Here is a 16,812-nt window from a genome sequence, read left to right on the forward strand (position 1 = left end):
TTCCCGAATGACCATCTAAAATAGCACCCCCTTCACGCTCTAATATTTTTACCATACTTTTTCTTTATAGCACTAATCATTAACTGACGTGGTTTTTTCATTTGCATATTATCTATTCATTTATTGTCTTTTCCTCACTAGAATGTAAAAATCACAAAAGCAAGTTCTTTGTTTTGTTCACTCGTGTATCTCTAATAACTAGAACAATGCTCAGTATATGCTGGATTGTTAGATGAATGGACAAGGACTTTATTTTTTATTTTATTTTTTTATTTTTATTTTTTTGAGACGGAGTCTCGCTCTGTCACCCAGGCTGGAGTGCAGTGGCACGATCTCGGCTCACTGCAAGCTCCGCCTCCCAGGTTCACGCCATTCTCCTGCCTCAGCCTCTCCGAGTAGCTGGGACTACAGGCGCCCACCACCGCGCCCGGCTAATTTTTTGTATTTTTAGTAGAGACGGGGTTTCACCGTGGTCTCGATCTCCTGACCTCGTGATCCGCCCACCTCGGCCTCCCAAAGTGCTGGGATTACAAGCGTGAGCCACTGCGCCCGGCCGGACAAGGACTTTAAATAAGTGCGTCTTTAGCTGTGATGAATGACCAGTTTTTAATTACGAATCTGTCACAACCTAGTACTTTTGTAAAATGCGGTGGAAATAGTATATATGTATTTATTAGTGTCATGTTATTTAAATCAACAGGCATTAAGTTGTCAGATTGCTATAAAAATTTCTAAAATGTTTTCAATTTTTTGCTTATAATGACCGTCTAATAAACTTGTGGTCAGCACAACACTGCAGACCACACTGTCAGTACACTGTCAGTACCGCTTTGCAGACCACACTGTCAGTACCACTGTACTAGAACATATTTACCATTTTATAGTCAGCAGTTAAAATGTGAAAGCTAAATGAAGGACGTATTCTTCTCCTTGCTAGACAAGAAGAAGCCACTTACGAGCTGATGTCACATTATGATGGCTGAATTCCTGCAGGATTATTAACTTACAAAAAGGTTTTGTTAGTAATGCCAGGAAAATTTAATAAGTACCAATTCTATGCAGAGATAAGTCTTTTTCAGTGGACTCAATTAAAACATCATAATCCTCATTTTATGTCTATCATTTAATTTGAGGTTTGTTTTTAATAGCTGTTGATGTGTTATTCAATGAAGTCTCAGTTTTACAGGTTTAAAAATATTTTATCTCAGTAAACACTGCTGTGTTATACCTAATATGTTTCTGAAGATATATTGATCATTTTTTACATGTCTTGTCTGTTTTAGTATGTTGATTACTTTACTGTTTAAGTATCTGGGATGGAAGGAGAGTCATTAAATAATGACTTTTGGAGTTTGGGATCTGGGTTCACAAGAAGATATATAGCTGAAAGTAAAAGCTATGAAGTTTTTAAAAAGCCATGCCTCAGTTTCCACTGGTGAATTGCAACCAGGGTTGCTGTTAATTTTAATGCTTTTCAGCTCCTGGATCTTCAAGTCATTTTGCATTAGGTATCTAGAGGTAGATACTGAATTAAGCTCCTTTGGGTGTCACTTCATATGCTCAGAACAAACACTGATAAAGTAATATTATCAACTTGAATAGCTGGAATGCTCCAGATTCCTCTTGTCTTTGAGCTGTTCTCTTTCCTTATACAGTTTAATTTTACAAATTCTTTTAAACTTTCATAGTGTAGTCCAATATACTACTACTGGCAACACACAACTCAAAATCACTGTCCTATATTTTGAAACACAAGAATATTTCCCAGTTTACTGTTTGAGACACTATCACAGGGAAAGAAACATTTTCATTTAATGCATTTCTAATGCAAAAATCCTGAAAAATCCATTTCCGGTCACTAATTTAAATAAATTTGTTTTTCAGGATTTTTGCATTATAATTTTTACATGTAATGGTCACTAACTTAAACACATTTGTTTTTCAGGATGTTTACATTTGTTTTTCAGGTTTTTTACCTTATATTTTGGTTTAAGGACAGCAGCAATTATTTAAAAAATAGAACTGATCAAAATGTAGATAGAGTTTCCAAATAACAAATTGAGTATACGTGTAGATAGAAATACAGATACAGCATACATACATACATACATACATATATGTATTTAGAAAACACATATGTTTACATATGTAATTAAGAAAAAATAGGCGGTGTGCGGTGGCTCATGCCTGTAATCCCAGCACTTTAGGAGGCCAAGGTGGGCGGATCACCTGAGGTCAGGGTTCAAGACCAGCCTGGCCAACATGGTGAAACTCTGTCTCTACTAAAACATACAGTAATTAGCTGGGCATGGTGGTGCATGTCTGTAATCCCAGCTACTCGGGAGGCTGAGGCAGGAGAATCACTTGAACCTGGGAGGTGGAGGTTGCAGTAAGCCAAGATTGCGCCGTTGCACTCCAGCCTGGGCAACAAGAGCGAAACTCCATCTCAAAAAAAAGAAAAAATAATTAAATTTTATAAACAGTGCATGCTTGTTTTTAATTATATGGATATGTTTGCAGATAAATGAATCAGTTCTTCTAAAGCACTGAACAGTTCAATTTTTTTAATAACCGAATGTTCATATTTGCACATGAATAACCTAAAAGGAACAAAAAGGGGAAATTATTTACCAGCACAAACTCTCTTGTTCCTTTACCTATATTTCCTATGTTCTTGCTATCTCAATGATGAAAACAAATATGAATAGACAGAAGTTTGAGGTTTTTGTCATACGTGTTTGTCAGAGGATTTGAAACAAATTTGAAAGTAGTAAGATTTACAAATACAAGTGAATGTTTAAAAGTACATTATCACTGTGGCTGGGGAGGATAGGTCAATTGGAAATTCACAAAGTACATTTTTAATGGATTTTAATGAGTTTGGTAGGATCAGTATGTTTTTCAGGGTTTGGAGGTTGTGCAACTCTCTGAGGTGAGGAACAAAGGGAGAGGACCATATGTGGGGGTAAAGATCACAAATTGATTGTAAACATCTAAAACATCTAAGGTACCTTTGACACATTTAAGTAAAGGTACTAAGGATGCATTTATATATACTCATATTTGATGATCAGAAGAGAGGTTTAGGCTTGATTAGTGTGCCCTTACGTGTGTATTTTTAGGAGTGGGAGAAAGGAGTTGTTGAAGATGATAGAACTGAAATCCTTTCTTCTGTTAGTTAGGATGAGGCTGTGTTTAAACGGAAAGTGTTAACAAGCCAAGCTGAGGTAGAGAAAATTATGTTGTAAATGAGTTTATTTCTATAAATTAGTTATCTTTTATTTAAACTTAAATTATGCCTGGTTGTAAAACAGAAATTCACTAGTTTCATTTCTTCATCCATTGGCTTTATAAATTTGTAATCTTATGTGGATAAAGTTTTGATTCATAGGTATTATAATATTTCTTCATTCATAGCCATGAAGCTCATGACTGCTCTGGTGAATGTTGCCTTAAACCTCAGTATTCATCAGGATAATACCCAGAGACAATATGAAGCCGAGAGAAATAAAATGATTGGGAAGAGAGCCAATGAAAGGTTGGAGTTACTACTTCAGAAACGCAAAGAGGTAGGTTTCATGGCAACTGATGATTTTATGTTCTGTAAATGTGTGGAATATATATGACATTAGTACTTTTTAAGTTCTCTTAAAAGGTTTATGCATATATTTAGTTAGATTATTTGATGTCAGGGTTTCCAAATGAAACTGGAGTGTTCATTGGTGGTGATCATGTAAGTGCTGTCTGATGGCAGAAAGGAATCATAGAACATCTCTGTTTTTGAAAGAAGTTGGTCTGGGAGTTAGGCAACTCAAAAAGGTTATAAGCCTATGGGCTCAAAAAGTATGATAAATACTGAAGTCAGAGCTGCGAGCCAGCAAAGCTACATTTCCAGGAAAAAGCCAAAGGCTACATACTAGCTGATATATAAGGTACTCCTATGAATAAGTTTGGTCCCAGTGTTACAATGACTCCTGTGAATAAGATTGGTCTCAGTTTTACAATGACATTTTCATATATGTGTTAAAAATGATTTTACACTTTTTTTTTTTTTGAGATGGAGTTTTGCTCTTGTTGCCCAGGCTTAAGTGCAATGGTGCAATCTCGACTCACCGCAGCCTCTACCTCCCCAAAAGCAATTCTCCTGCCTCAGCCTCCCAAGTAGCTGGGAGTACAGGCATGTGCCACCACACCTGGCTAATTCTGTATTTTTAGTAGAGATGGGGTTTCTCCATGTTGGTCAGGCTGGTCTCGAACTCCCAACCTCAGGTGATCCGCCCACCTCGGCCTCCCAAAGTGATGGGATTACTGGCGTGAGGCACCATGCCCCGCTTATACTGGGTTTTTAATAGGAAACATTTTTATTTATCCAATACTACATAAAATCTTAGATCTGCACTATTAGTATATCTTATAACTTGAAAAAAGAATGTCACATTACTGCAAAGAAATTACATATGAATAATAATTTAATGGGTTTATAACAGGCAAGAAAAAGCAACGATGTTTTGATTAAATTATTAGCCATACTGTATTAGTTTGATAGGGCTGCTGTGACAAAGTACTACAAACTGAATGACTTAAAATAACATTATTATCTCACAGGTTTGCAGGCTAGAATTCCAAGATCAAGGTGTTGGCAGGGCCATCCTCCCTTGGCAGGATGTGTTCCAGGCTTCTCTCCTAGTGTCTGGTAGTTGCTTGGCTGGTGGCAGCATAATTCCAATCTTTGCATGACATTCTTCTGTGTGTATGTTTGTCTCCAAATTTATTCCCTTCTTAAGGACATCAGTCATATTGGATTAGAGTCCTCCCCGCTCCAGTATGGCCGCATCTTAATGAATTAAATCTGCCACAGTCTTCTTTCCTAATTTCACATTCTGAGGCACTAGGGGTTAGAACTTCAATGTACAAATTTTTAAGGAACATAGTTTAACCCTTCACACATACCATACTTGAAATATTATAGAAGTAAATACTGGAGCTGGGCTTTAGTAAGTACTGCTGACTCAGAAATATATGCTTCTTATAAATTAATTAGTTTTTATATGATAAATGCAATAAAAGTAATTTTTAACACTTGGAGGAAGTTGCAGAAATTTGAATGATTTGCTATAAAAGTATTCCCAAACTTATTTTAGTAAAGCCTGAAACAAAGCATACAGCGAAAGAATAAATCTGAGGGAATTCTATTGTCACATTCATGTATGTAGTAAAAGCAAATATTTCATTGAATATTACTATACAGTAAATTATAGAATAAATTAGAATAATAAATACCACCTTGAATGTAATTCAGTGCTGTTGTTGTTTTTGAGTAATAATAAAAACAAACTTTGATCAGTTTTGTTGCCTGAAATTCATATCTTTGCCATAGATATTATTTATTTTGTTACTGTACTTCACCATAAGTAGCCAGGATACTTTTTATCTTCTATTATACCTCTTATTTTGGGAACGTGGCCTGCTCTCTGTTACAGGCTAGTGAGATGCAGAGTAATGTTTGGATACGTTAGATGGAGTAGGAAGTTACTTTTACAACAGCAAATATGTTAATTGGGGATGTTCCTTTAACCAAGAAAGGCAAAACCAAACCCAGGGACCTGATTTGGACAGAAGAGTTCTGTTCCTAAGGCAGATGATATTTCGGAGATAGGAATCTGACCACACTTAGCTATACCACCACTCCTTGTTTGTCATTGTGAAGTTTGTGTCTAGAGAGAGACAGTGAAAAGTTCTGAAACCAATATGATATAAACGTAAAGGAGTAGTGGAAATATACTGGTAATTTCACGTGTTTGTACTACAAGTGAGAAAAGGATTGAAAACTACCCAGAATGAGAATAACCAGAAATTAAAAACAATTGGAGCTGTTCCTTCCAAATAAAATGATCAGTATTTCAATTTATATATATTTTTTCATTTCAGCTACAAGAAAATCAGGATGAAATCGAAAATATGATGAACTCTATTTTTAAGGGTATATTTGTTCATAGATACCGGTAAGAGATTTTAAAAATAATTTTGAAGGCTTTTCACTTAAACAATTATTGATTTTTTTTTTTTTTTTGTGGCCCAGGCTAACTGTAAAACTCACTAATTATGATTTGTGTTTTGTTTTGTGGAAAACAACTATGGCTGTCAATGTCACACTACAACTATAGAAGAAATTGTATGACTGCTGCCACTACCACTGTTATACTCTTCCAAATTCAGAACATATGCTGTTGGAAGTAGCTTATGTACTTGGATTTATACTGATGGAATATTAATTAATAGGATCGTAAACTAATGTAGCTTTAATGAGATATTCTTGTTTTCACATTTAAAAAATTAAATGCCCTACTTCTTGCTCTGTGGTGCTCATTTTGTTCCATGGGCAAATTAATAATTAAAAAAAAAAAAAAACAAACCTGTGTGAAGCTGGGTGAAAAGAGGACAGAGAAGGGCACCCCCACAGTTAATGCAACAACTATATCTTCATTCTTGTTTCCTTTCAGATAAACACATTGAAATAAAAGCTGTTAGCAAAATATTTTTGTTATCCTCCATTGCAAATGATTTTATTTTGTGAAGCCCAGGAACCTTAAAAACACTAACTACATTGTAAAAGAGCATATTTTACATTGAATGAATGAATCATGTACATATACTTGTTACCTTCTGTTGATGTGATGTGTGTAAGTAGATAAAGATAATAAATAGAAGCAGTGTTTTCAGACCCATTTGAGAGTATATTTGGCTAATTAATATAGAGCGGTGGGATTTGGTCGCTCATCCCTGTAATCCTAACACTTTGGGAGGCTAAGGTGGGAGGATCACTTGAGGCCAGGAGTTAAAGACTGCGTCTCTACAGAAAATTTAAACATCAGCCCGGTGTGGTAGCGTGCACTTGTAGTCCCAGCTACTCGGGAGGCTGAGGTGGAAGGATTGCCTGAACCAGAGGATCAAGGCTGCAGTGAGCCTTGATTGCACCACTGCACTCCAGTCTGGGTGACAAAACAAGACCCTGTCTAAAACAAAACAAAGAAATACACACATACACAGCTGACCTTTAAACAACATGGGTTTGAACTGCAAGAATTGCCTGTAAACCATTTGTTTCTAACTAAACACGGATTGAAAATACAGTATTTCTGGGATATGAAACCTGTTTATGTGGAGGTCTGACTTGTTGAATATGCAGACTACTCAGAGACAGCTGTGGTACTTGAGTATGCATGGATTTTGCTATATGTGAGCAGTCCGAGAAGCAATCCCCCGTGTATACCAAGTGGCAAGTGGTGTGTGTGTGTGTGTGTATCTGTTTGATAATTTATTTTAATGGAACTTAAACATTTTAACCAAAAGAATAAAATGTTCTTTTGAAATAGGTCCAGGGCTTTTATGTTGAGTGTGGATTATCTGATTGGAGTTTTATGTCCGCTTTCTCGCATATACTGCATGTATAACATGTTATTGATATATTTGTTTTAAAAAGAACAAGGATTTCCATATACCTGCCATGCAGTCTTTTTTTTTTTTTACTGCAACTTTATGGAGGTATAATTCATATAAACAAACCACATTTAAGTGCATAATTTGATGAGTTTTGACATATATACACCTATAAAACCACCACCACAAGCGAGATAATGAATCTCTCCATCATCCTTAAGAAATTCAAGTGCCAAGTTTTCTCATGGCACTTTGTAACTCCTTTCTACCTCCCTTCCTGTCGTTCTACCTTTCCATCATCCTCAAGCAAGCATTGATGTGCTGATTATTTACATTTTCTAGAATTTTATAGAAATGGAATTATACAACATATCTGGGTTTTTTTTTTTTTGTGGGGGGATCTCGCTTCTTTCTCTGAACAAAATCAGAGTTTTTTTTTTTATCATTGAATGCGTTGCTAGCTGTAATGGGTGTGTGTGTGTGTGTGTGTGTGTGTGTGTATATATATATATATATATATATATATATATTTTTTTTTTTTTTTTTTTTAAGATGGAGTTTTGCCCTTGTTGCCCAGGCTGTAGTGCACTGGCGCAGTGTCGGCTCACTGCAACCTCCGCCTCCCGGGTTCAAGTGATTGACCTGCCTCAGCCTTCCGAGTAGCTGGGATTACAGGCATGCTCCGCCACGCCCGGCTAGTTTTGTATTTTTAGTAGAGACGGAGTTTCTCCCTGTTGGTCAGGCTGGTATCGAACTCCTGACCTCAAGTGATCTGCCTGCCTTGGCCTCCCAAAGTGCTGGGATTATAGTCGTGAGCTACCACGCCCGGCCTAGCTGTAATATTTTCATAGATGCCCCTTATCAGATTGAGGAACTTTTTTTGTTTTTTTTTTTTTTTTTTGAGATAGAGTCTCGCTCTGTTGCCCAGGCTAGAGTGCAGTGGCGTGATCTCAGCTCACTGCAAGCTCTGCCTCCCAGGTTCACGCCATTCTCCTGCCTCAGCCTCCCAAGTAGCTGGGACTACAGGTGCCTGCCACCACGCCCAGCTAATTTTTTGTATTTTTTTTTTTTTTTTTTTACTAGAGACAGGGTTTCACTGTGTTAGCCAGGATGGTCTCGATCTCCTGACCTCGTGATCCACCTGCCTCGGCCTCCCAAAGTGCTGGGATTACAGGCGTGAGCGATCGCGCCCGGCCGGAAGTTTCTTTTTATTCCTAGTTTAATAAGAGTTTTTATTAGGAATATATCTTGGATTTTTTACATCTTTCTGCATCTATTGAGATCAGTGTGTTTTATTTTTTAAAGACTTAATGTGGTGAGTTTGTTTATGTTCAGATGTTAACATGAACGCATAGAGTAAAGCCCACGTTATCATGATATGTTGTCATCTGTATATGGTTGGATGTGATTTTCTGAGTTTTTCTAAGAATTTCTGCATCTATGTTCAAGAGGGATAAATATCTCTAACTTTATTTTAATGAATATCACTGTCTACCTTTGTTAGGGTAATGCTGGCCTTGTAGGTTGAGTTACAGTGTATTCTCTCTTCTTTAATTTTCTCGATGAGTTTGATAGAATTGGTATTATTTCTTCTTCAGATAAGAGTTCTACCATGGGAGCCTAGAATTTTCTTTGCAGGAAGGTTTTTAAGTACGAATTTTCTCCAGTAGATATAGGGCTGTTGAGGTTATCTGTTGTTCCTGAGTAACCTTTGGTAGTTTATGTCTTATAAGAAATTGGTATGTTCATCTTGGTGGTTGAGTTATATTTAAAAACTATCAGCATGAAGTTGGTCATAATATTGGTAATTTAACATCTCTCTGTCTCCCACTCCTTTTCCCCCTGCTTCCTTCCCGCCTTTCTCTTTTCATTGTTCAGTGTATGTGGAGCCATTTTATCTTATTTTATATTGAATTTTTCTATTATTTTTGTTTTCTATTTCATTGATTTCTGTCCTTTATTTCCTTTCATCTGCTTAGTTTGGGTTTCACTTCTTCAGCTGTTCTTTCTTTCTCAAGGTAGAATTTGAGGTCATTGATTTGACACTTTTTTTCTAATAAGGGAATTACTCCTATAAATTTTTTAAAACACTGCTTTAGCTATGTGTCCTAAATTTGGATATATTGCATTTTTATTTAGTTCAAAATACTGTCTAGTTTCCTTTTTGATTTTTTTGTTTTACCCATGGATTTTGAAGCATGGCATTTAGCGTGCAGATATTTGAGGATTTTCTAGTTATCTTTCTGCTATTGATTTCTAATTTAATTTCATTGTGGTCAAAGAACATAGTTTGTATGATTTGAATGCTTCTAAATTTATTGAGATTTGTATGAGACCCACAGTAAACTCTATCTTGGTGAATGTTTCATTTCCTCAAGAAAATAAGGTATATTCTGCTTTTGTTGGCTAGTATCTTATACCAGTTAGGTCAAATTGGTTAATAGTGTTGTTCTAGTCTTCTCTCTCCTTACTGATTTTCTGTCTGTTTATTCTAACAATTATTAAGAAGGGTTTTATAGGAGTACTTTCTGTGGTGTTTTTGGGTTTTTTGTTTGTTTGTTTGTTTGTTTTTTGAGACGGAGTCTCCCTCTTGTTGCCCAGGCTGGAGTGCAGTGGTACAATCTCAGCTCACTGCAACCTCTGCGTCCCAGATCCAAGTGGTTCTCCTGCCTCAGCCTCCCAAGTAGCTGGGATTACAGGCGTGCACCACCACGCCCAGCCAATTTTTTTATTTTTTTATTTTTTGAGACGGAGTCTCGCTCTGTCACCCAGGCTGGAGTGCAGTGGTGCATGGTCTCTGCTCACTACAAGCTCTGCCTCCCAGATTCACGCCATTCTCCTGCCTCAGCCTCCCGAGTAACTGGGACTACAGGCGCCTGCCACCACGCCCTGCTAATTTTTTTGTATTTTTAGTAGAGACGGGGTTTCACCGTGTTATCCAGGATGGTCTCGATCTCTTGACCTCAAGAGCCACCCGCCTCGGCCTCCCAAAGTGCTGGAATTATAGGTGTGAGCCACTGCGCCCGGCCCTAATTTTGTATTTTTAATAGAGGTGGAGTTTCACCATGTTGGTCAGGCTGGTCTCGAGCTCCTGACCTCAAGTGGTCCACCCACCTCGGCCTCCCAAAGTGCTGGGATTACAGACATGAGCCACCGTGCCATTCATGCCACCACACCCGGCTGATATTCTTGATATAAGTTCATTAACAGATGTATAGCTTTTTTTCATTTTCTTAATGGTGACCTTTACAGAGCAAATGTTTTCAATTTGGCCCAGTTTATGAGTTTTTCTTCTGTGGTCATGCTTTTGGTATCTGTGAACATTGCCTAACCCCTAAGATTTCTTCTGTGTTTTATTTTAGAAGTTTAATCATTTTGTCTCTTCTGTTAAGGCATATGAACCTTTAAAATTGAATTTCTAATTCAGTTTTTATACATGATGTGATATAAGGGCAGAAGTCTACTTTTTGCATACAGATTTTCAGTTTTCCCAGCACCATTTAATGACAAAGTATCCTTCCCCAGTTGAATTACCCTGCCATCTCTCTTGAAGATGAATTGACCATAAACACAAGGTTTTATTTTTGGATTTTCTGTCTATCCTTACATTGATACCACCTGCATTGAGTATGCTTTAGAGGAGCTTTTAAAATTAGGTAGTGTAAGTTGTCTTACTTTATTCTTCTTTTTCAAAAATTTTTTGACTAGTAGAGATTCTTTGCATTTCTATATAAATCTTAGGGTCAGCTTGTCAATTTTTGAACAAAAGCTTCTGAAATTATCATAGGGATTGTAATAACTTTGAAAACCAATTTGGAGAGAATTAACCTCTTAACAATATTGAATTTATTCCTTATCTTAAGGGGGAAACAATTAGACTTTGAAATTAGGCACGATGTTATTAACTGTGAGTTTTGTGTAGGTACCCTTTAGTAGGATGAGGAATTTACTTCTAGCCTGATTTGTTGGGTGTTTTTGTCATGATGGATTGATATATTTCTTTATTTTTTCTGTTTTGAATGAGGTGGTCATGCAGGTTTTTTCTTTTATTAATATAGTATATTGTGTTCATTGATTTTCAGATATTATACCAACCTTGCATTCTGGGAGAAATTCCACATGGTCATGGTATACAATCCTTTTTATATGCTACTGGATTCAGTTTGCTAGTATTTTGTTAAGGATTTGTGCATTTACTTTCATAAGGAGTAACAGTGTCAATACTAGCCTTATAGAATACACTGGGAATTATTCTTCCTGCTCTGTTTTCTGAAAGAATTTATGAAGGATTGGTAATATTTCTATGTTTGGTAGAATTCAGCAGAGAAGCCCTTTAATCCCAGGCTTTTCTTTGTGTAAAGATTTTTAATTACTGATTCAATTTACTTTACATATCCTGAATTTTTTTAAATTTTGTTTTGTTTTTTATTAATTTATTTTCTTGAGACAGGGTCTCTCTCTGTCACCCTGGCTAGAGTGCAGTGGCGCAATCACAACTCCCTAGAACCTCAAAGTCCTGGGCTCAAGCAGTCTTGCCTCAGCTCCCAAGTAGCTAGGACTGCAGGCAAGCTCCACCACACCTGGCCAATTTTTTACTTTTTCTAGAAACTAGGGCTTCTTCCTATTTTGCCCAGAATGGTTAGAACTCTTGACGTCAAGCAGTCCTTCTGCCTCGGCCTCCCAAAGTACTAGGATTACAGGTGTGAGCTGCTGCGCCCTGCACACCGCCAGATTTTTTGTTGTTTTTGAGTCAGATTTGGTAATTTGTATTTCTCAGGCAATATGTCTATTTCATGCAAATTGTAAATTTAATGGCATAATGTTATTCATAATATTTTGTAGTCATTTTAATTTTGGGGGGGTTATTAGCCCCCTTATTTATTCTCGTGTGATTTGTGTCTTGTCTTTTGTCTTTCTCAGTCTCACTGTAAGTTTCAGTTTTGTTGATCTTTTCAAATAATAATGGACTTGTAATTTTGTTGGCTTTCTCTATTTTTTATTTCCTTGATTTATGTTTCCATATTTATTATTTGTTTCTGTCTGGTTGCTTTGGTTTTAATTTGCTTTTTTGTTTGTTTTTTTGGAGACAGGATCTCGCTCTGTTGTCCAAGCTGGAGTGCAGTGTCATGATCATTGCTCACTGCAGCCTTGACCTCCTGGGCTCAAGCAGTACTCCCGCCTCAGCCTCCTGAGTAGTTGGGACTACAAGCACACATCACTATGCCTGGCCAATTTTTGTTATTTTTGTAGAGTCAGGGTTTGGCCATGTTGTCCAGGCTTGTTTTGAACTCCTGGACTCAAGTGATCCACCTGCCTCAGCCTCCCAAAGTGATGGGATTACAGGTGTGAGCCATCCTTTGCTAATCTTTTTGGTTTGGTTTTTTTGAGACAGGGTTTTACTCTGTCGCCCAGGTGGGAGTGCAATGGCACAATCACAGCTCACTTCAGCCGCAACATCTTGGGCTCAGGTGATCTTCCCACCTCAGCCTCCTGCGTAGCCGGGACTAGAGGCACACACTACCATACCTGGTTAATTTTTTGTATTTTTAGTAGAGACGAGGTTTCACCGTGTTGCCCAGGCTGGTCTCAAATTCCTGGGCTCAAACCATCTACCAGCCTCAGCCTCCCAAAGTGCTGTGATTAGGGGTGAACTATCATGCCTGGCCTAATTGTTTCTTAAGTTGAAAACTAAAATTATTCATTTTGTATCCTTCTTCCTTTCTCAACTCCCCTTATAAGCTCTAAATTTTCCACAAAGCACTGCTCTAGCCTAGCTTCATTTTCTTGTCCTTCCTTTGTGCTATTATTGTCATATATATTTTGTCTACATTAGTTACTTAACCCACCTGTACAGCATTATTTTCAGAGTGTTCAGTCATCTCTTAACAAAATTAAGAGGAGAAAATACACTTAACTGTCTTCTAATTTACTTTCTTGTTGACATTTTTGACATTCTTCATTTTTTCCTGTGGAATTTAGTTATTATATTGTGTTATTTCCTTTCAGTTTGAAGAACTTCATTTTGTGTCCCTTGTAAGGTAAATTTTACCCTGCTTAAACTGTTAAATGGCATGTATATATCTGGGGGCAGTCTTAGGGCTCACCTTGTGTTATCCCCTCTCAGAGATTACCATTCTGCTCTGACTGATAATCCAACATCTAAAAATCATTTTGTGCAATTTGGTTTTTGTTTTCATTTACTTTTTTCAAGTGAGAGCATAAATTCTGTCCATCTTGGCTCCGTCATGCAGTCTTGAATTCAGAATCCATATTTTTATGATTTTCTGTCAGTCTGTAACACCAGTATTTAATGACTCACCTTTGTTGAGTCTTGACAAAGCTTTCAACCTATTATCCTTGTAGAAACAACAGTTATTTAATTTCTTACTGTTACAATGTTGATTTGCATTTTATTTAATCAGACCATGCATAAACTAGTATTGGATCTGTCACAGCCTGACTGAACTATTCAAAACTAGAATACAAGTGTAGTTGAGGATGTGACCTACTTGGCAAAAGTGATCAGCATGCCATGGATACTAATCATTAATTTCCATAAGTATCACTTAGTCTGCATTATTGATTAATAGGAGATATTACTGCACATACTGTGCAGAGATACCACTTTAAGTTACCACTTTGTGTCCCACTTACCACCATCCACTTCAAACAAATTTGATTTTTTGTTTTTTTTTTTGTTTTTTGTTTTGTTTTTGAGACAGTCTTGCTCTGTCTCCCAGGCTGTAGTGCAACAGCGTGATCTTGGGCTGATTGCAGCCCCCGCCTCCTGGGTTCAGGTGATTCTCCTGCCTCAGCCTCCTGAGTAGCTGGGATTACAGGTGTGTGCCACCATCCTCAGCTAATTTTGTATTTTTAATAGAGACAGGGTTTCACCATGTTGGCCTGGCCAGTCTTGAACTCCTGACCTCAGGTGATCTTCCTGCCTCGGGCTCCCAAGGTGCTGGGATTACAAGTGTGAGCCACTGCACCCAGCCAACAAATTGGATTTTAATCTATATGCTGCTAGATCTAAGTAATCATTTACAGTAAGTATGGAGACCAGAAGAATGTGTTTTCTAACTGAATCCTTGTGGTATTGCTTAAGTCTAGAATTTGGAAAACTGTACCTCAGACCAAATGATCAGTTTCTTCCACAAATAAATGGCAAATAATAAGAACCAGGGGATGTAAAAACACAAAATACTGAATGTGAAAAACACAAATTCATATTTAATGAACAGGATATACTTTAGAATGTTGAGGAGACAGTTAGTGAATTGGAATGTAATACTGAGGAATTTACCCAGATCACAGTAATAAAGGGATAAAAAGATATGGACGGACCTTTCTGATATGGGAAGGGTAGTGTCAGACACTTCATCGGTCCTTTAAAAAGAAGTTGCAGAAAAAGAGAGAAGCCCTTGGTCATGGTAATGTGCACCTGTAGTCCCAGCTACACAGGAGGATGAGATAGTAAGACTGCTTGAGCCCAGGAGTTCCAGGGTGCAGTGAAGTATGATCAAGCCACTGCACTCCAGCCTGAACACAGAGCAAGACCCCATGTCTAAAAAAATAGATACATAGAAATGTATTAGAGAGAAGTAGTACTAGTGAGTACAATTTTATAAAATTAGTTAAACGGAAACTTCAGATTAAAAAAACTTAATGAGTGCTGAGTAGGTTAGGAAATATATTCTACATCTAGACATACCATAGTGAAAATGAAAAATCAAAGATGAAGACAAAGTTGTAAAAGCAACCAGAAAGATTGTTATTTCAGTAATGGTAAAAGCATAACAAAGTCATTAGGCCATAAGGACAGACTTACTTAGAGGACAGATTTAAGTACTTTTGAGAAGATGAAAAACAGATGTCTTTAATACTAGTTGAGTCTTTTCATCGTTCTATATTACAATGAAACCGTTCAGAATCATGTTTTTGGAGCTGTTCTTACACAATACCATAATAGGATTTATTCTGAATAAACTGTTATTCCATTATTTTAATCTTCTTCCTAATATTTCATCTTTGATCTAATGTGGGGGTCAGGTTGCTAGTTAAAATGTAAATATTATTTAGAGGATATTTTTCTTTGAAAGCTAATGTATCTTTGACATTTGATTTTTAATCTTACTAAAGCCTAAAATTCTGTTAATAGTAAAATATTAAGTCGTAATGCAGGGTAACAGCCATATCACCTTCTCTGTATGAGACTGTTAGTGTTGCAGTACCTTTCTGTGTATTATGCCACTGTTTTTACTTATTAATAGCAACAAAAATGAGATGAAAAATAGTTTTATAAACTTGCCACATTTCAATACATCTAAAATAACTCTAGCAGTCAGGTGCGGTAGCTCACACCTGTAATCTCAGCACTTTGGGAGGATCACTTGAGGTTGGGAGTTCGAGACCAGCCTAGCCAACATGGCGAAACCCTGTCTCTACTAATAATACAAAAAAAAAAAAAGGGTGTGATGGTCCGTGCCTGTAATCCCAGCTACTCAGAAGGCTGAGGCAGGAGAATCGCTTGAACCGGGGAGGTGGAGGTTGCAGTGAGCCAAGATTGTGCCACTGCACTCCAGCCTGGGCGACGGAGTAAGATTCTGTCTCTAAAAAATTAAATTAAAACTAAAATTAAATAACTCTAGTAAGCCTGAAATAATAAATGAAATATTTGTATTTAATTTGTAAACAAGACAGTTTCAACTCTTCAGGTTTACTCTTACACATTACTACCTTTCAAAAGCCTTCCTTGACCACCTTCTCTCATCTCCATTTTACGTGCTTCTGTGTTCTCTGTAACACTCTTTACTAACTTTCAGCACTAACTAAGGTAGTATTTATTTTAATCATCTTATTGTAAGTTAGGGTCTCTATTCTCAAGTTCTTAGTCTAATAAAGGATACATTGTGACTTTTGTGTAATTCTTTCAGCTATTTCTTTCTCTCTATGCTATTTCATACCAAAAAATTCTCTATAATTATTCTATTTTGGAAAGTGTGATTTTTTTTTTCCTCCCAGCCTAATCTTAGTGATAAAATTGGTTGAGACCTGAATTCACTGGGTGCTGCAATTTAGAGAGAGTGCCTTTTTTGGCCATTCATAATTATTTCTCCCTCTGGAGCTCTCATGAGATTCCTTGTACATGAGCAATAATTGTGAGTGTCAAAACATCCATATTAGCTAAGCATGGTTTTTGAAATTTGTATTGTACTCATTTTAATTTAGTCTGCATCCTTACTGGAAAAGCATCCCTAAGGGTAGTACAAGAAACATTTAATTAAAATTCACTGGAGTTCAACTTCATTTTGTTATAAGCAGAAAATAATTAAACTTCCATCTGCTGAGAAAATAATCCAATGAAAACTTAGGTCC

The 16,812-nt window shown here is 36.9% G+C and overlaps 1 protein-coding gene across 3 annotated transcripts in view; it reads left to right on the forward strand.

The window, feature by feature from the left end:
• Positions 1 to 16,812, forward strand: part of STAG1 (stromal antigen 1) — a 417,686-nt gene that overhangs the window by 242,795 nt on the left and 158,079 nt on the right. For all 3 annotated transcript variants that reach the window (XM_003265265.4, XM_030816776.1, XM_030816778.1), the window contains 2 exons: positions 3,418 to 3,569; positions 5,929 to 6,002. In XM_003265265.4, coding sequence (XP_003265313.1) covers positions 3,418 to 3,569; positions 5,929 to 6,002 — 226 coding nt within the window. The remainder of the gene's footprint in view (positions 1 to 3,417; positions 3,570 to 5,928; positions 6,003 to 16,812) is intronic.

This window comes from Nomascus leucogenys, chromosome 8 (genome assembly GCF_006542625.1).
Source record: "Nomascus leucogenys isolate Asia chromosome 8, Asia_NLE_v1, whole genome shotgun sequence".
In the NCBI taxonomy this organism is placed as follows: domain Eukaryota; kingdom Metazoa; phylum Chordata; class Mammalia; order Primates; family Hylobatidae; genus Nomascus; species Nomascus leucogenys.